The sequence below is a fragment of the Nylanderia fulva genome, unplaced genomic scaffold (genome assembly GCF_048542155.1).
Source record: "Nylanderia fulva isolate GAGA-0341 unplaced genomic scaffold, ASM4854215v1 Scaffold12, whole genome shotgun sequence".
NCBI classification, from domain to species: domain Eukaryota; kingdom Metazoa; phylum Arthropoda; class Insecta; order Hymenoptera; family Formicidae; genus Nylanderia; species Nylanderia fulva.
In genome coordinates this window covers 6,097,792-6,125,070 of record NW_028189409.1, presented here as the reverse complement: position 1 = coordinate 6,125,070, position 27,279 = coordinate 6,097,792, and the positions used below count along the sequence as shown (strand labels likewise).

The window sequence follows — 27,279 nt, the reverse complement described above, 5'->3', positions numbered from 1 at the left end:
AGACTCGCGCATATACAAAATAATTAATAATCATTTCAGATGTTACACAATTGAGACACAAATTCTTTAGACTTTTTTTTCAATGTACATATTTCATTTTACAAACAGATACATAAAGAAGAAGCTAATATATTGATCTTAGAATTTTACTATTGTACATACACCTATACAGATTTTAACACAATTAACAATTATTCTGCAACTGGAAATAAATCTTTCAATATAAATTAGCCTTGTCCTATATTCTTTAAAAAAAATGAGAATTACTTTGTTTTTTTACTGATAAGATGATGCTTGATAAATATTCTGTCATATAAATCATAATTGTTGCGCAATAAAGTAAAGTAATCCCGGCGAAAAATCTTTGATGTCGATAAATACACACATACACACACGCGGAAATATATTGTGCGACGCGATTTCGCAACTGAGCGAGTCGTTAATTCGGATTTCCGCGCATTTCTGATGCGATCCACGCGAGCTATAACTGGTTTTCCTGGTAGATCACGTGCTCGCTTAGAGCACGCTTGCACTTTAAATTTTCGAGCAACTTTGGCAAGTAGCACCCAACGCGGTTTTCCCTCGCAATAGCGATACGACAAATTACACAAAAATTTTAATTTCAGATTTATAGTTTAACATGAAATTGTGCATTCCAGTAATCGTTCGATCACGACACACGCATTAGTTGGAAAATCATTCGGACCATTTAAATGTATAATTTTAAATCAAATTTCGCTCTAAAAGACTCCACGGTTCAGAGAATGTAATCACGCGAGGTTGATGAATCAGTTAATTATAAATAAATAAAATTATAACATTTCTTTTCAGCAAAGTTTGCTTCAGGTTTTTGACAAGAAGAATTTGGACGGATGATGATGGATGAATCGATTGCATCATTCTCTCGATGTATATTTCGAGTTTCCGAAATCTTTTCGTATACAAGTATATATAATCCGTGATATGTACATAAGTCTAAAATAAATCCAAGAAACGCGGGAATATATACAGCCGGGAAGGTTCAGAAAATATATATTTCGTAACAAGATCCTTGAGTGACAGAATTTTACCGAATAATCCTGAGATTTCACGGACACCTCGTGAATCATCTTCATATTCTTCACTTAAGTCGGATTTTCTCCACGCGACCGTAGTTTTTAAGCATTTGATTTTTCCGATGGAATGCGGTGAATCATATCTTCAAGATAACATATATAAAACTTCCATTTATTCGCCAGCTGATATTTGTATACAATATATCATATGCCAGCTGCGTACTCTGTAGTTTGAAATATATTGGCGATTTGTCAAATTCTTCTCGTTCCTTTCGACATGACACGACCCAATCCTTCCGCACGTGTGTATTTCCGGAATTGCCCCTCAAATATGCCTCTCTTCTGCTCAAATTCCATTAACAGGTTTTCCTAGTATTAATTACAATCGTTCTTGAACAGACGCCTGATCTCATTTCTAACTTCAGATATTTTTCAGATGTTTCACCGTCTCATCTTGTATTCCTCTGCGCGTTTTTTAAATTCCGTGAATTTTATCTCTATTATATATTGTTTCTATCAGTGTAATATTTTCATAATCCTTTTTCTCCTCGGTAATTGTGTGTAATTTTATTTAAAAAAATTTTCAAGCATTTATATAAGCATATTAATTATATATTTTTATTTTATATTTTAATTTGATATTGTAAAAAGTAATACGATACAACATCTCAATAATATTTCACGCATTATACATGTCCTTTTTTTCGTTAATTTTGTGTGTGAGTTTATTAAAAATTTCAAGCGTTCACATAAGCGTATTAATTATATATTTTTTAATAAGCTTTGCTAGTTTTGCGAAACAGGACAATTATTTAACTGTGTTGTATATATTTTATATTTAATTTGATATTGTAAAAAAACAATAAGATACATCATCTCAATAATATCTCTCACGTTCTTACAACATGCGGAAGTTACTTGTATAATGCACTCGTAATTATACCAGATGTCATACTGCGCAATTAAACTGTATTAGGAACTATGTGATGATCAAATTGACGTCTCGCCGTCTGCTCCGCGAAGATTGATATCTGAAAATACATGAAATAGGATTAAGATCAGTCGAGTTATCAGAAAGGGGGATTTACCTGTATACCAGAATCAACATGGTTTTAGCCAGTAACACATCTTACCGAATCAGTTCGATCCGGTAAAGTATTTGAGCATAAGTACGTCATCCTATATCTGACGTGAACACAGCGAGATTATGTATATGATGATAATTTAAACGGCACACAATCGATATAGGTATTTATCGAAATTCCGCTAATGTTTATTATACACATAAACAAGAATACGTTTAATTATAATTAAACAAGATGACTATTCTTCTTTTTAAATTTCCCAGCAGTAAAAAGATTATTACTAGATATCGATTTAAATTATAGAAATATAAGAGCTATATTCTGAAAATTATATAAGGATAAGCTATTAAAAATTTCTTGTACAAAAATAATTTTTTTCAAGATAATCGTTATTTGTTTTTATATAAATCAGGTGCTTTTTTTCTTAAAGAGAAATGAGAAAAATTTTTATTTTTTTCGATCAATTTGCGTTTTTCCAGGAATAGCAAAATATTGAAAAGCAAAAGCGTTACTTCCTACAAGAATTTTATATATAAATATGTATAAAATATCTATATAAATTATTATTACCTGTATTAGAATATATATATTTATCTTCTTCATAAAATATGCTGTTAACATAGAAAAGGATAACTAAAATTATGATTAAATAATTTTGCAGAAGTTTAATAAATATGTATTTAGTATAAGATATGTATATAAATATATTTATATAAGAAAAGTATTACGCTGCCGCGAAATTTTCCTATTTTTTGCTACCCGGTAATTAACGAATGACTCAAGCTTGCATCATATACTAGTCTAACTTTAAAATTAAAATGTTCTTCTCTTGATAAGAAAAATTTGCACAAAGTCCTATACGTCATTTTTTACTAAAAAAATTTAAATCGCCTTTTCGTTCCATAGTGACATTTAATTTACGCAGCCAGAAAATAAATATTTTTTGCCTCTTTACTTTGTTTTTTACGTGCACAAACTTACATATATTGCTTTTGCTAAATTTAACGCAGAATCTCGTGCACATAATTCATTTGTCACTATTATATTCTTCACTACGAGCAATATAATTCATCAACTTGTCCATTCGTTAATTGCGTAAACGTTAAGTAGTCAGTGAGTCGATTATCGCATATATACATGCATAACAAAACCATCGTACTCCATATTGTTAGCATGACAGATCTATGTATCCGCGTGTATATCATGTATCCGCATAACATCTTCTTCCGACAGAGGATTTCTGACTAAGTTCGTGTACAATCAATTTGTGCTCCTATTTACGCGAAGAGAACTATTTGTTTGAAAAAATGCATAACTCGTTTTAATGTGCACAGGCATTATTAAGTCGTCGACATATGCATTTGAAAATTCAATTGCACGCTTTTTATGCAAATTTAGCAAATACATCTTCGTCTACTTGAAAATACCATATATTTTGATTGGAAATAACACTTTTATTTTCTATGATAAATATATGTGCGTGGTATAACAATAATAATGTATATTATTTAACAATAATACTGTACATATAATAACAATTAAATAAAAAATAACAAGCCTCTAAATTATTATTTGTTCAACTACTTTCATTGCACGAAAAAAGCGAAGAATGTAAAAATAATTTTGCAACTTATTGCTTTGCATATGACGTAAAAGTTCTATCAAACAGTAGTAGATATATATGCAAACGGTTTACGTAAAAATTCACTAGCACGCTAAGCTCACCCGTGTTCTTATTAAAGAAATCAGCACTTTTGCAGCATTCACGGTATAACGTTAAACTCGTTACAAGGACGTTAAAAAAAAAGATGCATCTATATATTTCATATTTTCATATTATTTCATCGTCGCGCTTGGCCGTGGATTTGATTATCAGCCTCGCAATAAACTGTCATTAGCGTAAAAAGAATACCGCAAGTGACACCACCTGCATTGTCTTAGATTCTTTTTACATTTTTCATGTCTCATAGTTCACATACACACACAAATGTATCCTTTATATCATCTATTTTAAATAAATCCCTCAATATTCCGTCTCATCAATTTTTGCACGCTATTGAAGCAATTTTGCATCTATTTTTTTATAACAGACATTTTATAAAAATAAAAAAAACATATATGTGTGTTTTTACACTAGACAGACTGACAATAGTACTAACGAATCAAAAATGATTGGTCGAAAAAATCCTACATTCACTTCTTTGTAATTATAAACGAGAACCTGTCAATTTGCTTCCGATAACAATCTATAGCTAATTGCTCAACGTTATTAGTGATACACGTTCCGCATCAGATTTGTCTGATTAACCGCGTCTTTTTGTTCTCGAAATAAGATATGTGTACATTATTCGTGTTTTCTGAAAGAAGGGGAAAAATAAGTGTATTAGAACAAATTCCTCGTACCTTTTTCGAAGATATATTTAATTAAACGAGACGCGAAACCGAGCAAATATATTAGAAGCAAACTAAAAGTATTAATTACGATACAGTTTGTGGATGAGAATAAATGACGATTATTGATTCAGTTACATATCGTTTCTTAACCGATTAACCACTTGTTGAATTAAAAAATGAGCGCTAATCGCAGATAAGCGAGAATACTGACGTATACATACATATATAATATCTCTCCACTGAATTCCATTCTTTCCTTCAGCGATGTGGCACGTTACATAATGATATTCATAAATTGAATCAGAATGTCTCACCTTCCAATATCTTTCCTTTATAGTTGAATGGAACTAAGGAAATTTGTCATAAATTTTTTTATATTTCGGAAATACGAAAATTTAAGATCTTTAGAACGTATTGCAAAGGTAGATTCAAATATGCATATATATGTACATTTTTACACAGAGACGCTCTTTTATCTTCAAACGTTTAATTATTGAATAAAATAGAGCTATTATTATTTACTGCTAAAGCTATATTTAATATCGAGAAGTTAATTTTCGAAAAATACAGATAAAAATAAGCAATATGTCACGTGTAAAATAGTAAAGAGCTTATCGATGTTATCATTAAAAAAATGATAAAACTAAATATTTGAACAAAGCATTGTTTTGATGATGAAAGCAATCGAGATATGTTAATTGATAAATCGATAATTCTAAAGAAGGCTATATAGATATCAATTTCTCACGATTACGGTATATATGTTTCCTTTTTCCGAGCTCGTGGATTTAAACGAGTCACTTAGAATTCTTCGACACAGTACAATGAGAAATAGTGTCAGCGAAACAGTGGCAGCGAGCTTTTGAAAAACCACGTTTGAGAAAAATGTCGCATTACCGCAACCAACAGTGTCGCTCATTAGTGACAACAATGGCAAACAATAACTCCGGATAATCTCTTCGCGGATCTGTGTTTCCTTATATCTGCGAGGGACGCGTTTTTCGCGCCAAAGCGTAGGCGGAATATACTACGAATACACATGTGTGTCCCGCTCGTCAACGTAAAATGTTCAGTAAACGTCATCGGTCGCACATTGACAGTTCCTCGCCGTCTCTATATAAATGCCGGAACCACGCTGAAAAAGGCGGTAGTCTCGTTCGCGGAATTCGATCGGCACGGCCAGCCTTTTGGCGACTCGCGCGATAGCGATGACAGTTCTAGATCTCGCGATTTCGAGAGCAGTGACTCCTCTGTAGAGATTTAAAAAAACTGGTGCACGCGTATATGTTTTTTCTTTATTTCTCCGACTTCGAGTAGCTCCAGAGTGCGAAAGAAACTCGACTGATTAGAGAGAGGTAACTCGTTATTAATATCGAAATTCTCTTCGTGCGACGCCTGAGTATTAAATTTAAAACGGCGACATGCCGAGGTGAGTCAAACGTCTTCTTAATTACATGCGTAAAAGATCTCTCGACATCTCATTTTTTACGAATTTTTTTATGTACACGAGCTTTCTCTCTCTCTCTTTCTCTTTCTCTCTCTCTCTCTCTCTCTCTGTGCTTTTCATATAGGTAAGTATAATTTACGCGCGTAAAAGCGTCGCCTGTCGCATTGGGATGCGAGAATCAAAGCATTTCGAGATGTAAAAAAAAATCTGCACCGCGAAACCTTCTGTCGTCTCTCGTCATTTCATCTCGTGTGGATGCTCGTTCCGCGAAGCGCGATGAAAATCACTCGTTTTCTCCCGAAGCCGCATTCTTTTCTTCTTTTCCCTCCTTTTTCCCTTCATATTGCTCCACCGTCGAGGGTCGAAGTTTACGAAATGCAGCCGCCCACGCAAGCTGAAAAATGCTCACACATTCTCGCACGCTTGCGAATATATGGCTTCGTAGCTATTAACCCTTCGAATATCGTAGGATTAATTTAAAACTGTCATCAACAATTTCTTACATAGCTGATTTGATGTAAACACGTCGAAACATTTTTTTAAATAGATTCAATCTGAGAGAAGAATTTTTAATCGATATTTATAGAAAATATTAATAGATTTTATTATATAGAAATAATAAATTTACTCTCTATTTAATTCTGTATTTGATAAAATTTTACATCAATTTTACATTACTTTTATACATTTAATTTATTATACATTTAATTTATTATACATTTAATTATTAATAATTTTACATATTTCACTAAAAATATTTAGTTTTAAAAATTATCAAATTGTCTTGACAATTTTCGTTGACTTTATCTTTCCATAAAGATATTTTTGTTTCTCTTGTATTTTTTTTTTAAGTAAGGTAAAATACTAGACAGAGTTGTAACGCAATGACCAAAAATTGTTTCAAATATATGTTCTTCGAAAAAAAAGTTTTATTCTTTTCCAGCCATAAATATTTCAATGAAATTGTCTTATACCCGCGAGATCGCCGTGTATTTATTTCAAAGTAAAATATCTTTTTTTCTTGTCAACTTTAATATTTGATCCTTTCTCAACTTTTTTCGCGCTGTACAAAATTACAATGAAATCCCCTCTTTCAAAACCTTCAATTATTTTCATTGGAAAAAAATATCTTCTCTAAAATAAAACCTCCCCAAGTTAGCGAAAGAAATTCACATCGTATTTGACTCTTCACGGAGCAGCTGTCAATCTTGTCTCACACCGGTAAGTGAATTGTTACCAGATAAAATGGAATTAAGAGTTTATATATAGATTGATTTTTTTTTTAATATTACACTCGTATCAATCACATGCATACGAAATCTCGGTCGTATATGTATATGCGTGCGCGAGCATATGGGTGCGCGTGAACGTCCGTGGAAAGGGAAATTCGACGCATGCTTCCTTCCTTTTAATGTCTATACTCGAGGGGTTTTGATCCACGAGGGGTTCAAGTTTTCACGACGCTCTCAGTACTTCGTGTTAGATCCTCGCGGATCATTTCGCAGATCGCGCGCGTGTTATATGTGATTTCGCGTGGAATTTCCATCGTCATGGTCTTCCAACCGGATTCGTAAGTTTTGATTAAAAATTATTTACTCCCGGAATTTCGGCGCGATTTTTTATCACAAATTTTTGTTTTATCCCCCATATTTATATAGTACAGTTATCTCGTTATCGTTCTTGATTATGGTACCTCATGGAATGTAAGATATATATATTAACAAGTGTGTATCGAGTAGACTTTGTGCTCGAGTCCATCTAAATTGGAATCTATATCTCTCGCCTAATTTAATTTGTTTTCATCGAAAGCGTGCATTTAATAGACGGGTTCAACCTTATCAATTTTTCACGAATTATATGCATTTTTGCATTCTTGAGTATAATTGTTAAGGTATAATTTATATAATTTAACAAGGTATTTATTTTATTCAAATATTTATTCAACGTTTGAAAGTTTTATAAGTTTACGATTTTTTTCTAAATATTTTAAATCTATTTCTATTTTAAAAACATATATATAAATATGTGCAAAATAAAAAACAATATTTTATTTATCCGTGCCAAAATATAAAACTGTTAATATTTTATTCCTTTAATTTCTCTCTCTCTCTCTCTTTTTCTTTTTAAACATTTTTATAGCAATATAAATATTTTAACTTTTATTTAGATTTGATCTATTTATTAAACTTTAATATCTGATGTATTTACTATTTAAAGAGACTTTGATAACCTTTTGAGATAAATTTTTTTAAACTCTCGTTCTCTTGCTGTTTTCCTCTTTTCCTTTGCAATATTATTATCATTTATTCAAATTAAATTTATTTGTCAGTATAATTTAAACTTAATTGTATACTTCTTGTTATTTTATAAATGATGTAAGTCAAAGAATTCTTGATAAAAATTTTTATTACTGTAATTTCTTTGACTAATAGATTATTTGATATCTATCAAAGTTTTAACATACAAAGATACATTTTTGTTAAAAAAGAGATTTTATAATATAAATTATTTTATGAATTTTATTTAGAAACAAATCTATTAAATCATAATTTTGTTTCATCATAATGGATAATTTGATTAAATTTTAATCGATTTCAGTAAATATATATATGTCATATATATGCAATATTGTATACAATATTGTATAGTTTAAGTTTAATTAAATGTTGCACATATATTATATATATATATATATATATATATATATATATATATATACAAATATTGCAGCCAATAATTCAAAAATATTCGAAAGTATTATATAATTTGTTTGGAATTTGTAATTTGTCAATGACTGTTCATTTTTAATCGTAAATTGTCATTCGCATAAGATATGTCTTTCGCATATAAAATACCATTGTATTTATTATGACAAACAATTATGGAATCACGTGTATAAAGTTTACTTTTATCATTAATCATTGAGCACATGGAATAAGTGTCATTTAAATATATTGTTATTATACATACCTAAAAGGAAAGAGAGCTAGAGAGAAAGAAAGCTTTGGAAAAATTAAATATTAATTTATTTTTTAAGTACATTAAATAATAATAATAATAATAATTGAAGTAATTAACAAGAACATATATAAATTCATTTATCGTAAATACTATCAAATTTTTGAATGCATATTGTAATAATTATGTAAAATATAATTTTGCAAAAATGTATCATCAAGAAAAGATCAAAGACAGCAGATACACGCCGAAAACGCGTTATCGTTTTTTTTTCGCGATAAAATTGATTTAATCATGCGATGAAAGGACGCAAGACTGACGTATCATTTTGATCGATTATCTGCTAGACTGTCACACAAGCGAGATAAATCGATGGTTGTCTTGTCCCCTCGAGTCGAGTGATATAAAGGGATAGGAACCGTTAACGAGAGGCACACGTTCATGGTCATGATGATCGTTATCGAGTTGGATGGAAAAAAATAGTGAATATACAGCAAAAGGCGGAGAAGGCTTTGGCGCCGAGATTTTCGCGGATTTATTTGTTTTGGCATTGCGCGTTGCACAATATCCGACGCAAACGAATCGTACCTCGCCTCGGGCACTCATCATTGATGAAAATCGGACGCAATTTTTCAAGTTACAGTGTTGTTCCTTTTGTTGATTTTTACAATTATGCACTTTGACGTCTCGCGCATCGCATCGGTACAAAAAGAATTTTACAAGAGAGAAAAATTGTTCGAAATTTTTTTTCAGAATCGTTATATACATTCACGTTATAGAAATTCCTTTTTTCATTTTTTTAGACCTTTTCCTTTCGTCTCTTTATGTCCTTTCACTCTTTTTTCTGTAAAAAGAGCTTGACATGTATATAAGATGGTTTTTTTCTTTTTTCTTTTTAAACATGTGGCTACACAAAGAGAAAGTTTGCTAGGATAAAATCAATTTTAATTTTATTAAAATCTAAACAATGTTTTTATAGAATACAAGGTTTTATGTACGACAAGGTTTTTATAGAATAACTTTTAAAAATTATCAAACTTGTTTAAAGTGTGACATCAAATTTTAATTAATTTAAATAAATATAGAATTCTATTTATTTTCTTTTTGCGAGTTACTTTGTTTCAACAAATAATTATTTCTAAAACAGTTTTAGTTATCCCGAAAACATAATCTCCCAGATTATCCTATTACATTATTTTACATTAGCGTGTAGACGAATGCCTGACGTCAACAAACATTCAATGAGGTGCATCTCTTTGATAGATTCTTTCAGAAACCTCCCTCTCTTTATTAAATTACTTGGTACAGTACTCGACCTCGTAAAAAGTATCGATCGCGTTGCAACGAGAACGTGACAAACGCGTAATTTGTTGTTTACGTCTCGTATTATCATAAAAATCTTGACGTAATGCATCAAGATTAGACACCTAATTCGATCGCATTAATTTTTATTCTAGATAATAATTTATTCTCTAACGTGTTTTATTAATTTACGAATTATATGATATTTTTAAATAATATATGAAATCAATATATTTATCGTTATATATTGATTTATTATATATATGTATAATAATAAATCAATATACATATAATGATATATTGATTTATATTATTTAAAAATATCATATAATAATATTCTGGCATGACTGTAATTTTTCCGCGAATGCGTCATCGAAGAAAATCTCATATAGTATCGCACATACATATATATATATATATTTATTCGTGACATTGCGAATAAATCTTCGAACTTGCAAAACGTTGAACCGTACGTATTAAAGTTTGGGAACATTGCCAAATATTTGCACGAAAATTCACATGTCGCAAAATACAATCATCTGCCATTTATAAATCTATACATATAGTAACGTTAATAATCCTTTCCGCATTCACTGCAACATAAACATGTCACAGTCTGAGACATTTATTAACTGTTTTCTTTTCTCCAACACAATGACCTGTCTTACTTCTATAGATTCAGGATATAATAACTTGTTAGATATAACGTGTTATACGAAAGACGAGTTATCCTAGCACAGGTCAATAGTATTAATTAATAATTAATTGAAATATAATAGCCAGATGTATTGCCATCTGATTCATTGCTCACAAATAATAATCTTAATGTTTTCTGGGAAAACTGCGAAACAAGACTCCGATATGTGACCTTAATTGTCTCCGCTTCCAATTATCGCTCGACCAGACCTTCGGGTCGATATTGAATCACACGTCGCGCTTTGAATTTTTCTCGACATTAATTTCCACAATTACATCAATAGCATTAAGTAATTATACATTAAACAGAATATATGCACCTGTGCATAAAAGCGCGCAAATAAATGGTTTCTATTTAACAGTTTCTTTTGCCGCGTGTCTTCTTACATTGTAACTGCGCTACAATTGTGTCAGCTCCTTGGTCTTAATTTATTCAACCGTCTGTGCACAGGAGAATAATAATTTGCATGCACAGAACAGTCGGAAAATGAATAAAGCATCGCTTATTAAATGCATTTTCAGATACGGCGAAATGGAGAGTCATTTTCAGGGCAAAGCACCGGAAGAGGATACGATTGGACAGCTGCAGCAAAATAATAAGAGATCTACAATGACGTTAAACATGAGCGGATTGTGGGATGTGGTTCCTCGATTGGATCATTATAGGTATGGATTAATTCAATTAAAATTTATGTTTGCAATCTGATCAAACAAATTTGCAATTTTGAAATGGAACTATTAAATTATAATAGTACATTGAAACTATAACAACTTAGAAGATTAAACGTTTTATTTCTTATATAATAATTAAACTATGATTTTTTCAATTTTTTATTACAATGTCTATATTATAGATATATATATTTCTTAATTACTGATACATAAATTGGAAAAAAAGAGAAAAATTTTTAATATTTAATCAATTTGCTCTGGGAGATTTTCGCCTATTCGTTTTGGCATGAAAATGTAACAATTTCCAGCATTTCATTCATTTAAAACGTACTAGGGAAACCAATTAACTTTTTGCACATTCAAAATATGAAGAAATAATTAATATTTTTTCATACATTTATCCGAAAAGGATTGAATTCCGGATAAATTAGAGATTAATGGTATAATAATTTTATTATATCAAAATATATATCAAAAATTTCTTTTATAGATTAAGCCGTCGTGCAAAAAGACCGTCTTTGAGTACTTTGCATGAAGGAAATCTTATAAAGGTGAGAGAACTTACGTATATTTGAAATACTTTGTCGCGAATATACGAATTTTCAGTGGAAAACTTTTATATTTCAACTTTTATTGCAATGTAAATATACCTAAAACTCCTATCATAATATAAGCTGCAACAGTGAGACTTATCGGTCGAATAGATTTGAATATTTATCGATTTTTTCCGGTTCGAAGAACACATATTTAGAATCTCGCTATACATTGACAACGTTCACTTTTTACCGATTATTATTGCATGTGCAATATTATATACACTAAAATTTTATTTTAATATGTTTGTCAACTTTTGGTTCTTGAATATAACAAAAGTTTTACTTGAAAATTTAATTGTACAACACATAATATAAATTTTGGTGCACATTTCATTTTGAAGATAAAGAATTATTTTCTTTACCTTCTAATTAGAGTACGCGACGATTCTCTTATCAGCTAGAAAAATTTCAGATAATATTACGTTAATTCTACAAATAAACATTTTTAAAAAAGCTATTGACCGTTGTGCACAATTTTACTTAAAAATGTAACTAAAATTTTACTTTAATATGTTTGTCAACTTTTGGTTCTTGAATATATAACAAAAGTTTTACTTGAAAATTTAATTGTACGACACATGATATAAATTTTGGTGCACATTTCATTTTGAAGGTAAAGAAAATATAATAATTCTTTACCTTCAAAATGAAATGTGCACCAAAATTTATATCATGTGTCGTACAATTAAATTTTCAAGTAAAACTTTTGTTATATTCAAGAACCAAAAGTTGACAAACATATTAAAGTAAAATTTTAGTTACATTTTTAAGTAAAATTGTGCACAACGGTCAATAGCTTTTTTAAAAATGTTTATTTGTAGAATTAACGTAATATTATCTGAAATTTTTCTAGCTGATAAGAGAATCGTCGCGTACTCTAATTTCTTAACTCTATTTCGAAGACGATCGAAGTCATAGAGATAACAAAACTGGGCAAGGCGAAACAAGTTTATTAAGTTTACACAGCAGTAAACATCCGTCCAGGGGGATTAGAAAAAGAATCATGTATTGTGTAGAATGCTTATAAGCATCCAAGAGTTTGAGAGAAGAAATTGCTAATTTAGTATATTACAATATATTTTTTCCAACAAGGCTGTCTTATTAAAAAAAGCATGCATTTTCTTCTTTTAAACACAATTATGTCATATGTATAGAATGTTCGATATAAAAATGAAAAGCCAAATACTACGTTTATAACTTGATATTATCAATTTGAGATTTAGAAAAAAAAAATATTTAATCGCCGCATTTTATATATTAAAATCTTCCATCATAATTTTCTCAAGATTGCTATATAATGTTTACATCACTGTACAAAGATGGAACATCTTTAAAAAATGTATTTGATGATAATATTTTGTTTCTTACATCATAACCGAAGAGCGGCGTTAAAATTACAAACGCAATATAGCAGATAAAAAATGTGGACTAAAGTAAAGTAAAAATTTATGCAATAAAGCGTTATCTGCAATACGTGAATAACTTCGTAACTATTGCAAAAAATTGCAATAATCGTTTTTTTTATATATTATAATAGTTATTATATATAGTTATATAACTCAACATATTTGTGTATGTTCCCTAGTAAATTAAGGCGTAATAATATACAGAATTCTTATTTGAATTATTTCTCGAAATATTCTTTTTTTATATATAATAATTATTATATATAATTATATATATAATTATATATATAATTATTATATATAATTAATATTAAGACACGCACATGCATTACGTAATAAATGATTAAATTTTTCTCTAATATAATATTTTGTTATGATTTTCCGCGTAGCTCGAATTGCGCGACAGATCGTGATTCTAAATAAAAATGTCGTTTTCAGGACGCCAATGCCGTCGAGACCGGGCAGGTCGGGAGCGTCGCCGGTCAACAGGGTCACGGCGGAATAAAATTAGGATGGATCCAAGGCGTCCTCATACCGTGCCTGCTAAACATATGGGGCGTAATGCTGTTTCTGCGACTTTCGTGGGTAGTCGCGCAGGCCGGTATTCTGCATAGCATCGTCATTATCGGGATATCGGCGGTCGTCTGCGTCATTACGACGCTTAGCCTCAGCGCAATTAGCACTAATGGGGAAGTAAAGGGAGGTGTGTTACAGTAACGCATTCTGTAATTCTTATTTCTTTTTCAAAGGAGTGGCATCGCGTACATATACATCACTTTATATACGTAGTTTAAACATCTTTCCCTCTTTCCGAACTTTTCTCTTCAAAAGAAAAAGTTCTTGGAATATTATTTAAAAAAAAAAAATGATACATATGCAAAGTTTTAGAATTTTATAGTATTCTTGAATAAACGATCTCAATATAAAATATCCTGTTTTTAATTAACTTTAGTTGCTTGCCACTTTAAAAGAAAATTTAATTCGCATGACTTGTAAAAAGATCTTTTGACACATTTTCTATATATAAAAATATATAAAAATATATAGAGGTTAAATAATTTTTAAATATTTATTTTTATTTTAAAAAATTGTAAAAATTTGTGCGTTGTTGAAAAATATATTTAAAAGACAAAAATAATTTACTTACAGGTGGAATATATTTTATCATATCTCGTTCTCTTGGTCCGGAGTTTGGTGCATCTGTTGGTATCGTATTTGCATGCGCAAATGCTGTGGCAGCTTCGATGAACACGATCGGTTTCTGTGACTCACTCAACGATTTACTGAAAACATACGGCTTGAGAATTATAGATAACAGCGTGAATGACATTAGAATCGTCGGCATAATAGCGCTTATCGTTATGATTCTTATTTGTGCGGTCGGCATGGAGTGGGAGTCAAAGGTATTAAATTAGTTTTTATCTCGGAAAATATTAAAATATCGTGAATTTTTTAAATTTTATAAAATATTTATCAATACAAAAAATTAAAAAAATTATATAATATAATATAATATAAAGAAAAACATTTGTAATTTAATTAAGTTTTGATAAATGATTGACGGACTTTGCGCTTCCGCTTAGGCCCAAAACTTCCTTATAGCTGTTATTTTGGGTGCAATTCTGGATTTTTTGATTGGAACTATTATGGGACCACAAAATAAGGAACAAGAGGCGAAAGGTTTCATAGGCTTTTCATGTAAGTATAAAATACAATTAATACAAAGTGATAGTATATAATATAATGCTATGCAATAAAATGATTTTATTTAAAGATAATGTAATAACAAAATTAATTAAATTGAATTAATTAATAATTTTAGCAACAGTATTTATGGACAATTTCTGGTCGGACTATCGGTACTCTGAGAACAACAATCAAACCTTTTTCTCGGTCTTTGCTATTTTCTTTCCATCCGTCACCGGCATTCAAGCTGGTGCCAACATTTCCGGTGATTTAAAGGATCCAGCAAGCAGTATACCAATGGGAACTCTTCTCGCTCTATTGATCTCTATGTTTAGTTATGTGATTTTCGTCTTCTTTGCTGGTGCAGCGGCCGCCAGAGATGCAGGTGGCTTCGTAAACAATACTATCGTGGAATGCATTTCCAACAATTGCACTTATGGACTGCACAATAGTTATTCGGTAAAATTTTAAGATAATAATGTGTCTCGAAATTATTACAGTATTTTCTTTTAACTTTCTCTTCAAATAATAAATTTTTAATCAGAAATATTACAATTTTTTCTCTCTTCTTTTCAAAATCAAAGCAATGATAATTTTTCGTCAAGATCTCTAAAATCTATAATTTGTGTGTATGTATATTTTAAAGCTTTTTAATAATTAATTGATAATCTTATCGCAAATTAATTCAAAGAATATCTAACACAATTTGTAAAGCATTGCTGTAGAAGTGAAGAATTCTCTTATTTACCAAGAAATTGTAAGATGCAAACTAGTTATTATTCTTTGACACGTATCTTTTTTTAGGTCATGCAATTGATGTCCGTTTGGGGCCCGCTGATTTATGCAGGCTGCTTCGCGGCTACTTTGTCAACGGCTCTAACAAATTTATTATCGGTGCCCAGGCTTATTCAGGCTCTGGGTCAAGATCGAATTTATCCCTGGTTGTTCTTCTTCAGTAAAGGATACGGAAAATCCGGGGAACCTTATCGAGGATACGTCCTCACGTTTGCTGTCGCGGCTCTCTTTCTTTTAATCGGTAACGTATCTATTTCGATGTTCATCATGACCTTAACTCGAATTAAGTTATCGTGAACTATTATCGTTCATTTTGTATCCTGGAAGCTTTCAATTAATTTTTCCTTTCAGCCAATCTTAACGCAGTCGCACCATTGATCTCGAACTTCTACTTAGCGTCGTACGCCTTAATCAATTTCTGCACTTTTCACGCAGCGCTGGTCCGTCCACTCGGATGGCGGCCTAGTTTTAAAGTAAGAGAGAGTATACCTTTTTTATTTATTTATTTTAAAAACTGAAAAAAACCGTCTAAACGCTTAATTCTAATGATATTTCGATATTTTGAAATTTCTTTCCTCTTGTATCTAAAAAAAATTCTGTAAAAAAGGAAAATTTTAATTACATATATTATAATTCATTCAGCACATATATAAGTATATAACAATTAATTTTTGTATATTATTAATAATTAATTATATTAATTAATTAATAATATTTGCTAAAATTAAATGAGTTTGAAGAAATATTAAGAAATTTTTCATTAAATATCCTTGTAATCGCGAGATAAAAATATATGTGTTGTGCAGCAATCTAATTATTAATATCTTTTTTCAATATTATAATACTTGTTTTTTTCAGTATTACAATACTTGGATATCCTTGTTCGGATTCATTCTTTGCGTTGCGATTATGTTCCTTATTGATTGGGTGACTTCGCTCATCACCTTCGTCGTCATCTTTGCGCTGTATCTTATAGTAGTTTATCGTAAACCGGATGTAAATTGGGGCAGCAGCACACAGGCGCAAACTTATAAAACTGCACTTTCCATCGTTTACAGGTATCATTAAAGTAATATTTATCGTTTTAAATAAATTATAAATTTTTTTCGCAATTAACTATCGAATAAAAATTATAAATTCTTTCATCTATTTTTATTAATAATAATTTTTTCACCACGTATTTTTTTATTTGAAAACTATAAAGTAATGATTATTTATGATACAATTTTTAGATTAAATTCCATCGACGAGCACGTGAAAAATTACGCTCCTCAGATTCTGGCGCTTACTGGTCCTCCTGGAGCGAGACCAGCATTGACACATTTGGCAAACATCATTACAAAGAATAATTCCTTGCTAATTTCCGGCGAAGTCTTTCCGGTACGTGAAATGCGATTTTATTTATATTATATTTGTATCGCCGTTTCTGTGTCGCTAAGTCTCGAAATGTGATTTTAGACACGACTCTCGTATCGGTTACGTTCCGCGCGCTTAAGAAGCGGTTATTCCTGGCTACATCAACAACGTATAAAATCGTTTTATCACGTGGTGGAGGATTTAAATCTGGAACGAGGTGCTGCCGCGTTGATGCAGGCCAGCGGAGTCGGCAAATTAGCCCCCAACGTGGTCCTCATGGGTTACAAGACTCATTGGGCGACATGCAATCACAAGGATCTGCAGGAATACTTCAACGTTCTTCAGTAAGTCGTAGCTTCCTCAATAATCCGAAGATTGCAGATCGAGGATGACTATATTCAAAAATTAAACTCACGTTTCTCTTTGTTTCTAGCAATGCTTTCGATCACAAGTTGGCTGTGGCAATCTTGAGAATCGCCGAAGGTTTGGACTGCTCTGCTATCACAAATGGGAATGGCGACGATGAACACGGAGGCCTTGCTCAGAGCAGTTATGATTTAGCAGGAAACACTCTGATGCACGCCGACAGTGATCTTTCTATGAGCACGCAGATTCCCAGAGTACAAAGTGTGCCTACAATAGGTAAAAATTTATATTAAAACGAAGAAAAAGATTATATTGCTTTTTGTATCTTGATAGTCTGTTATTAATTGCAATTGTACAAAATTGTATTGCTTTATTATTTTTTTGACACGGATAATTATTATTTTTTCTGTTTTTATTCAAGTTAATAAAATTAAATAAAAATGTGTCGTGTACATATAATAAATAAATCACGAAAAAAGTGCAATCAGTTTTTTAATAAAAATATTTTGCGATATATTTAAGTTTAATATATTATTTTATAGGTACTCCATTTGTCTCGCATGACGTAATGCATATGATCAGAGATTCTCCAGTACATTGGAATGCTCGAGAGAATTTAAAACACAAGAAAAAAATTGCTGCTGATAAATTACTGTAAGTATCAACGTAACGTGGACTTTATCATGTTAAATATTGATGAAAATTTTTTGTCAAATTCAAAATCAAATCTCTATAACTTTGAAAATTCGATGACATTTTAAAAATTAATTTTTGAATTTTTAACATTAAAAAATTTTTAAATAGATCAAATTTCTAATAATGTTACCTAAAATTAACTGAGAAATAAAACTTATTTTTGTACTTATATTGTTAAAATTTATCTTATCCACATATCTCTAATTTTCAAAATTAAAAAATATCTTTGCCTATTATATTTCCAATTAAAAACTTTTTGTATATTGTTAAAAAAATTGTTCCATAAGTTACGATAAAAAATTAGATCATATCTTTATTTGCTATTAACAATTGATTATTATTTTAGCGAAAAACGCAATGGTATGGCTTCTATACCAGAAAGTATAACAGTTTTCCAGAAGAAACATAAGAAAGGAACGATTGACGTATGGTGGTTGTACGATGACGGAGGTAAGTCATTTAAAATTGAAGCGAATTATGTAATATGTATGTATCAATGATTGAATATGTCAATGTAGACGCATGTTATTTCAATCATTTATGTATAAAGCTCACGTTGATTTTTGATTCATGTAAATGACAAAAATGATCATTCGATAGGTCTGACAATTCTTCTACCATATATAATTAGTACACGCTCTAATTGGGAGACCTGCAAGATAAGAATATTTGCTCTTGCCAATCATAAACAGGATATCGGTGCGCAAGAAAAAGAGTGAGTATAAAAAATAAAGACATAAAACATTCTATAATAAAGCATACAAAACACTTCAACAATTTATCGCGAAGAAGTATACCTATACTTGAATAAATATATATAATATCATATAGACAAAAGTCTTATTCTAAGACTACGTTTATTTATATTTATTAATTATTTTACTTATATTATTAATATTATCGCATAGAATGGATGAAATAATGTGCAAGGCTCGAATAAAATACAGCAGTTTAAAGATGGTAGATGATATCAGCATCGAACCGAAACAGGAGACTATGTCTTTTTTCGACAAATTAATATCCGACTTTCGAATGAACGATCCTTCTGACAATTCGGGTAAGTGATTGTCATAACTCTAACGATACTGATTTGAAACCAATTTAATATTTGATGAACTGCTAATTATTATTATTTTCAGAATGTTACGTTACCGATTTCGAGCTTCAGAATTTACGGGATAAAACGTACCGACAATTGCGATTGCGAGAATTAGTGTTGGAGAACTCGAGTCAGTCCACCTTGGTAATAATGTGAGTAATAAAATCATTTTTATAATTAAGTTTGTAAATTTTATTATTATCAATACAAAAATATTTAAAGAACTAGAGAAATATATATATATATATATATATATATATATATATATATATATATATATATATTGTATATACTTGTCAAAATCCAAAAATTCTTCATGCTATATCTCAAAGATATTTTTATTATATACATATAATAAAAATTCGGGAATTTTTTACATAATTTTAATTCACCGAATTTCTGTTGTTGATTCAGAACTATTTTGTATATACAATGTATCTTTATATATTTTTTCTCATTTCGTTTAGTTTAATCGAATATAATTATGTGCGTGAAGCAAAGTTATGTTTTTTAATATTAAAACCTTAAAAATTGAAACGCATGTATAAAATTATTATTGCAATGCATGCTTAAAAATATATTTATTAATTATATGATTCATATAAAAATTCGATATATTAACAAAAAACAAAAAATTGAATTTTCTACAAGAATCTTTCGATCAAAATATTTGCTCTTTCATTAGATTCGCGCGTCTGTACACGCGTCCACTGCGCTGCGCGGTTCGCGCAAACTAATCACGTGACCATCAATCTCGTACTCGCGATATCTCGCACGAGAATCAGTGTCGCGCGAGACGCGCACCGTAATAGACGTGTGGGGTGTCGACTAACCTAATATTGAATTTTATGCATTGCATAATTAATTAATGTATTTATGCATGCATTGCAATATAATAATTTGTATGTATATACATTCCAATTTTTAAGATTCTATTATCAAAAAATAATATAACTTTGCTTTGCGCGCAATTATATATTCGGTTAGATTAAACGACATGATATAATTATATTATATATACTACATAAAAATATTTATAAGCAGATTTGTTAATACAGCGGAAAGTTACGTATATATGAAAGTATAATTGTGTCGACTTATAAATCAAACTATCATTGTCAGTTTTGTTACCTATATTCTTATACTTAAACACTCATAAAGAATCACATAAGTTTTTAATATATAGCTTTTAATATACTCTAAAATTATTGAAATTTTACTTTATATTGTAGTAAAATTAATTAAACATTAATATTTTATATCTTATTGTGATAGATATTAATATTTTTTATTGTGTATAAATATTTAATCAGATGAGAAACTTATAAAATTCTTCCAATGTATCATATATTGTTCCATACGATTACCATGAATTTCAAGATAAATTCTAACATAATAAGAGAAAATTCTCTCTGTATATAATTCACATGTGTCATTTGCAACTGTTACATATTATTTTACATTGTTATTAATTGATTTCACAAGAATACTTTTGTGATTTGTAGGTCCTTGCCGATGCCAAGGAAGGGTGCAGTTTCGGCGCCATTATATATGGCCTGGTTGGAAACGCTCACAAAAGACATGCCACCGACGATCTTGATCCGCGGGAATCACACATCCGTATTGACGTTCTACTCGTAGTCTATCGATTATAATCTAGCTAATAATTAATTAATTAACTAATTGTGATTTGCGTCAAATCGCGCCACGAGAAATCTCTCTCCTTATTGCAAAGATCTCTTTCCAACGCGGAGAGATACGCACAGTATTCGGAATATTTATTGCCAAAAGATCGTGTAGATACGCCAATACTTTTGACTCCTTTTGTGTTTTTATACTTGTACTTCATAGATCAACCTTATGATATTTCATCCTGTCGACTTGTAAGTTATAGAATTAAGCAATTAACTCATTATATGTATAAGTATAGTATAGCAAAATAACTCTGGTACCTGTAGAACAGTGTCTCTTGACAGCTTTTTCATTATTCAACAACTTCGGCAGTTTACTATAATTAATTGGTGTATAATTATTACGACTGAACGAAACTGTGAATGAAAATTTTTGAATAAGAGTTTAAGACCGTAACATGACATAATAAATTCCATAACGATAATTCGACAGTTCGTCTCATTATAATTATATATATAATTAGTATATAAAATATGACATAAACACCATAAAAATAATTAATCAAACATTTTTGACAAAAAGAAATAATTAAATATGTAAACAAAAATAAATTTTTTTGTTTCTATAATTATTTTTTTCTCTTTTCTTTAAGGAGAAAAGAAATATTTCATAGAGTATCTAAAATAAAATCCATCGTGCACATCGCATTGTCATATCAAAGAATATATATTATTGTAAAGAAATTCTGATAAGTAAATTAAGTTTATAATTTCTTGACTGGGTAATCATATTGAAATTAGGAGGAACAAAAAATATGCCGAAGATTTTCTTTTCGGAATTTGTGAAAATGTCTAATTATTTATTTGAAATTACTTTGCTATGAGAAATGTGCTACATGTAGATATAACTCTCTCCAACTTAATTATATTTACATCATATACAGTAAAGACAGTATAAAAATATATATTTATAATGTGATAAGTAACAAAAATTTCACAAGTATATATTGTACAACTAAAACAATGCAACATAACTTTAAACAGATACATTAAAACATATTTATTCATTCTGTTTTATCTCATAACTATTTTATTGTACGAAATGAATCTTATATGTATATACATTTTTTTCAGAAAACATCTATTATAACTATTGTAATCATGATTCAATGTAATTAGTCAATAATGTAAAGATATTTTTCAATCAAAAAAATTTGATCATTTGATAATATTAATAAACTGATATTATTTTATAAAAATATTTATTTATATGAGCCCTCCAAAAGTACCAAACCCCATATAAAAATACATATAATACATAGGCATATTTGTTTAAAACATTTTCTTGAAGCCACGTACATATTCTAATTTCTGTAATATATTAATCAAAGTTTCTTTATAGATTATATATAATGTTATGAGAATGTATATGTTTCACGAATCAGTACTTTGAATTCGACCTCTTCCATTAAATGAGCAAGTTCTAAAATCCACAATAACAATAACAATCATTGACATATTTATATATACATAATTATATTTACATATAATTATCCTTTTGTTTAATATAAGAGAATAATAAACTTCAACTTTACTCCAACAAAAACAATAATATAAAAGAGAAGATTATAATCATTAAGAATTTATATAATTTACTTGTTGCAATGAGTCTCAAAGATCTTATTAAAAACTGGCTGTATTTGTTCCAGCATATCCGACGTCAACATTCCTCTTTGTCGTAATTTGAAGGCTGATGCATTACATTCTCGAACTAATCTCGACGCAGCATAACACGCTACGATCGAAGGTGACAAAGCGCATTCGCTAGTTCCCATAGAGATAGCCCACCACCAAAAAACAGTCAACGAGCCAGCCAAAAGGTCTCCCTGTCCACCGCATCTTCTTCCAGAACCAGCCAATCCACATGATACAGTCTCTGTACCCTTATGACCATCCACGATCACATCTTTTGCTCCTTTATGCAGGATTATTACATTCTTCCCAAGAGCTTCTGCTACATGCTTGACATCAGAAACTTTAACTAGAGGAGTAGGTGGAATAGACTTTTCCAGTATTGCTTTAACCAACCGACTAAACTCCATTGCATTTGGTGTCAGAATAACTCCTGGATAATCTTTTATGATTTCTGGCTTCTGACAAACTAGGAACAATCCATCCGCATCAATAATTAGTGGTTTTCTCATTTCACGGCAAACAGATATTAATTCAACAATCATTTTAAATATTTTTTCATCTCTGCCAAGTCCAGGCCCAATTAGGACAACGTGTAGGCGATCAAGCCAAGGTTTTATATGCTTTATTGCATCGTGTTGATCCAATACTGGATGAACTATTGGCTCTGGGCTGAATGATTTAATAGGAATGCTGGCATCCTTCGCACAGAAAATGTGAACAAGATCAGCACCAGTTCTCAATGCGCTCATTGCCGCAAAGTATGGTGCTCCTGTATATTCAGTACTGCCACCAAATATTCCAATTCTGCCATCCTGACCTTTGTACTTGGTGTTGATCAGACTCGGTATCACCTTTCTTATTCCTTTCAACATACGCTCATCCATAGATGATGATGTAGACATTGTCGACATTATGTGTAATGCAAATTTGATATATCTCCTGTAAACAAATTTACAAATAGCACATACCATCTTTCAAATTAAAGGAAAATATCTCTTCCAGCATACAAACATGTATTATGCAAAATAAATCCAGCTCACTTTACATGAAAAATAATATTGAATTTTTACAAATTCTCTAAGCTGCAAATAATGCAATTTTCAAATCTTTCTTTCATTACCTGTAATAATGACACTAATAACTGATAAAACTATCTGTATTAATGTCTTCTTGCATAATACATATGCGCATAGAAGAGGTAGAACCAGAGATGCATAAATATTGCAAGACAAAGACAAATATATTACTCTTGTAAATAAGTAATAGCTTCAAAATAAATCTTGTGTCAGTAAACAATTATAAATTTTATGAAAAAAAGCGGTCGTACATAAGGTTACTATTGCAATACGCAAACAAAAACAATCGTCTGTAGAAAATATTTTTGTCCAATACAATTCAATCAATTGACATATCGATTTACATTGTCAAATTTGATATGACAAGTCAGCTATTGTAATTTTAAAATACGAGAGCAACTTTGGACACTTCAGGATAAATATTTACATTTGTCGTACAAATTTATCGGACGTATTGATTGGTCATTTGATGGATAATTTCTAGGGTTTTGAAAGTTCCTTGTTAGCGACCAATCAAACGTTCGATAAATTCGACCAAATCTAGTACAATTTTATGACAGTTGGTACGAAATATTTGTACGTTATGGCAACACTGGAAGAACAGAACCTCGTGGTTCTGAAGACGTGTAGCGGCGAGAAGCTATAAGGAAGAAAGGAAAACTAATTAGCACGGTATGCGCATTTTTTTTAAATATTGAATAAAATACATCATTTGAATGTAAAATACTGGTATTATATAAGTATATTTATAATTCATTAAATTGCATATTATGATATAATTGTGTAAAGCTTCATGATTTTCATGTACAATAATGTCTTAACCCCAAAATATCTTTTTCAGATGTTAACGACGAATGCGAAGATAATTAAAAGCGGTGGGGCTGAGCCCGATCAATTCGAGATTAGCGTTTCTCAAGCTCTTCTCGAATTGGAAATGAACAGCGATCTCAAGTCGCAGTTGAGAGAACTCTATATCACTAAAGCGAAAGAAATTGAGACGAACAACAAGAAGGTGAATTTTAGCTCATTTATGTAATTTTTATATTAGCTATCTTTTTCTATGTTCAAATATGTAAAAATAAGAAAAAGAAAATTCTCTAATTCATTTGCATGCATGCATGCATTCAATCAATTAATTTTACTTAAGCTATTTTAATTTTAATTTATTTATGTAACTTTTATATTAACTATCTTTTTTTATGTTCAAATATGTAAAAATCTATAATAAAATTCTCTTATAATTTGCAAGCATGCATGCTTGCTTAATCAATATTTTGCTTAAAGTATTATTATTCATCTATTTGGATACATATATATTTTGCTATATGTATATATTATTTTTTGAGAGAGTCATCATAATTGTTTTATCTTCTTACAGTCAATCATTATATATGTGCCAATGCCAAAGCTGAAGGCATTCCAGAAAATTCAAACAAGACTGGTACGTGAATTGGAAAAGAAGTTTTCTGGAAAACATGTAATGTTTATTGGCGAACGTAAAATCTTGCCCAAGCCAACAAGGAAAACACGCACTAAGAACAAGCAGAAACGTCCCAGGAGGTGAGAGGGAATAAGAGAGAATATAATTAACATGTCAAAAAATATTTATAGAATCCTGTGTATATATGATTAATATTGTATAATCCATTTTTGTTCAGCCGCACTTTGACTTCTGTCTACGATGCGATACTCGAGGATTTGGTGTATCCTGTAGAAATCGTTGGCAAGCGTATCAGAGTAAAACTTGATGGATCGCAGCTTATTAAAGTTCATCTTGATAAAAATGAACAAACAAACATTGAACATAAGGTACATTTATTTTCTTTTTTTTTGTTCAAGGCATTATATTTATATAACATTCTATTGTAATTATAATAGATAATTGAATTTTAATGTTTCTTCTTTGACAGGTTGACACTTTTGCTTCAGTGTACAAGCAATTGACTGGACGGGATATCACATTCGAATTTCCCGAATCTTATGTATGATAAATGTAAGAAAAATAATATGAAGTGTTTGAACCAATAATTTTATTTAACAATTATTGTTCTATTTTTCCCAATTTTTTAATTAATTTTTATTAATTTGGACTTAACAAGAATTAATTGAAAAATTTGAGACGCCAACCATAAAAAGAGAAAAATTAAATAATTATATACAAAACTAATATTTCATGTACCATAGAAATTTTTCTCAAATGTATTAATTGATAATACTATTAAATTTCTTAAATTTTTAAAACTTCGGTAAAAGTCAGCAAAAACATGAATAATTTTTTTGTTACATTGGAAAAAAAGGATAAAATAAAAAGTGTAGAGTGTAGCTAAAACAGATCTTTTGTACACGTCGATAATGTTGGCAGTTGGCATGACAATTCGGCAATATGGCGTTTACATTGTGGACGCTTTTCGAAGCAACTTTATTATGTTTAAATGCAGTTTGTATTTTAAATGAGGAGAGATTTCTTGCCAAGGGTAATAATTAAACACATTTATGGTTTTCATTGTTTTATTTTAGTTATCCTTTATTACTTGGGTATTTCGTACAATGAAAAACACACATTATAGGTTAAGTGTTTTAAAAAGATAAAGTCCAAAATATATGTGTGTATTGCGTTTTTTAATTGTCACATTAAAATTAACATTGAATACTATTATTACAGTTGGCTGGGCATCGTGGCAAAATGTGCAAGGATTTGGAGAACCTCCGACAGCTAAAACCCAAATATTAAATCTTGTTAAGTCGATACGAACTGTGATGAGGGGTAAGTAATTTTAATGCTGATTATTTAAGATTTTGATTACATTTTTTATATAATAATACTTTTCAGTTCCTTTGATATTCTTTAATATCTTGACATTAATTGTGAAGCTTGTGCTTGGCTGAGAAGGAAGAAATATGAATGTAAATATTGTAATGAAATGTATAAGTCAAAGTATTGAGTAACGTACGAGAAAACTTATTAAATTATATTATTTTTATCTTTGTAATAAAGCAATTATTTTGTAATATTTGTCATAACTCTGTTTACAATACAGATTGATAGTAAATTGACCATTCCAGTATGATATTTACAATTAATATTTAGTGCCTCTTTTTTCCTTCTAAATTAATTATGTATATGATAATAATTTATAATTTAAGCAATTAAGGATATATATTGTCCAATTAGTATTATACAATTATTTGTTCATTTATCATTATATTTGCAGAAAGTTTTCATATCTATGTTTGCAATTATATAAATTTATGTATAAATATTTGATAA

At 29.9% G+C, this 27,279-nt stretch overlaps 4 protein-coding genes across 10 annotated transcripts; 3 read left to right on the top strand and 1 right to left on the bottom strand.

Moving 5' to 3' along the window:
• Positions 1-5,309: 5,309 nt before the first annotated feature.
• Positions 5,310-22,188, top strand: NKCC (sodium potassium chloride cotransporter). 5 transcript variants are annotated; one of them, XM_029308001.2, is made up of 20 exons: positions 5,310-5,963; positions 7,181-7,202; positions 11,460-11,603; positions 12,100-12,160; positions 14,050-14,314; positions 14,761-15,014; positions 15,195-15,309; positions 15,434-15,756; positions 16,102-16,333; positions 16,444-16,565; positions 16,951-17,150; positions 17,325-17,472; positions 17,551-17,792; positions 17,882-18,090; positions 18,357-18,468; positions 18,857-18,960; positions 19,111-19,225; positions 19,419-19,567; positions 19,650-19,761; positions 21,115-22,188. In XM_029308001.2, exons 3-20 carry the CDS (start codon positions 11,470-11,472, stop codon positions 21,248-21,250), a joined length of 3,033 nt encoding a protein of 1,010 aa, XP_029163834.1. In that variant the 5' UTR covers positions 5,310-5,963; positions 7,181-7,202; positions 11,460-11,469; the 3' UTR covers positions 21,251-22,188. The 5 variants fall into 5 exon arrangements, with proteins under 5 accessions (XP_029163834.1, XP_029163833.1, XP_085335616.1 ...); XM_029308000.2 differs by lacking the exon at positions 7,181-7,202; XM_085479490.1 differs by lacking the exon at positions 5,310-5,963 and having other exon boundaries at positions 6,687-7,202.
• A 297-nt stretch (positions 22,189-22,485) lies between these two features.
• Positions 22,486-24,453, bottom strand: Naxd (NAD(P)HX dehydratase). Of its 3 annotated transcripts, none has more exons than XM_029308005.2 (3): positions 24,183-24,453; positions 22,897-23,874; positions 22,486-22,723 (listed from the first exon to the last, which is right to left on the bottom strand). In XM_029308005.2, the coding sequence occupies exons 2-3, from the start codon at positions 23,844-23,846 to the stop codon at positions 22,675-22,677; spliced, it is 999 nt and encodes a 332-aa protein (XP_029163838.1). In that variant the 5' UTR covers positions 23,847-23,874; positions 24,183-24,453; the 3' UTR covers positions 22,486-22,674. The 3 variants fall into 3 exon arrangements, with proteins under 3 accessions (XP_029163838.1, XP_029163837.2, XP_029163839.1); XM_029308004.2 differs by having other exon boundaries at positions 24,263-24,453; XM_029308006.2 differs by lacking the exon at positions 24,183-24,453 and adding an exon at positions 24,056-24,176.
• Positions 24,454-24,601: 148 nt separating this feature from the next.
• Positions 24,602-26,039, top strand: LOC114935304 (small ribosomal subunit protein eS7). Its single transcript, XM_029308106.1, has 5 exons — positions 24,602-24,683; positions 24,853-25,023; positions 25,390-25,571; positions 25,670-25,820; positions 25,922-26,039. The coding sequence occupies exons 2-5, from the start codon at positions 24,853-24,855 to the stop codon at positions 25,997-25,999; spliced, it is 582 nt and encodes a 193-aa protein (XP_029163939.1). The 5' UTR covers positions 24,602-24,683; the 3' UTR covers positions 26,000-26,039.
• Positions 26,040-26,302: 263 nt separating this feature from the next.
• Positions 26,303-27,076, top strand: LOC114935312 (immediate early response 3-interacting protein 1). Its single transcript, XM_029308120.2, has 3 exons — positions 26,303-26,485; positions 26,674-26,775; positions 26,842-27,076. The coding sequence occupies exons 1-3, from the start codon at positions 26,395-26,397 to the stop codon at positions 26,895-26,897; spliced, it is 249 nt and encodes an 82-aa protein (XP_029163953.1). The 5' UTR covers positions 26,303-26,394; the 3' UTR covers positions 26,898-27,076.
• Positions 27,077-27,279: the final 203 nt, after the last annotated feature.

Bases quoted from the DNA above. Each gene is read 5' to 3' on its own strand.
- NKCC (XM_029307998.2), top strand. From the start codon at position 11,425: ATGAATAAAGCATCGCTTATTAAATGCATTTTCAGATACGGCGAAATG. The intron at 17,473-17,550 runs GTACGTGAAATG...ATGTGATTTTAG, and splicing joins TTTCCGGCGAAGTCTTTCCG to ACACGACTCTCGTATCGGTT. The intron at 19,226-19,418 runs GTGAGTATAAAA...ATTATCGCATAG, and splicing joins ATCGGTGCGCAAGAAAAAGA to AATGGATGAAATAATGTGCA.
- Naxd (XM_029308004.2), bottom strand. The intron at 22,724-22,896 runs GTAAATTATATA...TGTGGATTTTAG, and splicing joins TTTGAGACTCATTGCAACAA to AACTTGCTCATTTAATGGAA.
- LOC114935312 (XM_029308120.2), top strand. From the start codon at position 26,395: ATGGCGTTTACATTGTGGACGCTTTTCGAAGCAACTTTATTATGTTTA. The intron at 26,486-26,673 runs GTAATAATTAAA...CTATTATTACAG, and splicing joins GGAGAGATTTCTTGCCAAGG to TTGGCTGGGCATCGTGGCAA. The intron at 26,776-26,841 runs GTAAGTAATTTT...AATACTTTTCAG, and splicing joins GATACGAACTGTGATGAGGG to TTCCTTTGATATTCTTTAAT.
- LOC114935304 (XM_029308106.1), top strand. From the start codon at position 24,853: ATGTTAACGACGAATGCGAAGATAATTAAAAGCGGTGGGGCTGAGCCC. The intron at 25,024-25,389 runs GTGAATTTTAGC...ATCTTCTTACAG, and splicing joins TTGAGACGAACAACAAGAAG to TCAATCATTATATATGTGCC. The intron at 25,572-25,669 runs GTGAGAGGGAAT...ATTTTTGTTCAG, and splicing joins AAGCAGAAACGTCCCAGGAG to CCGCACTTTGACTTCTGTCT.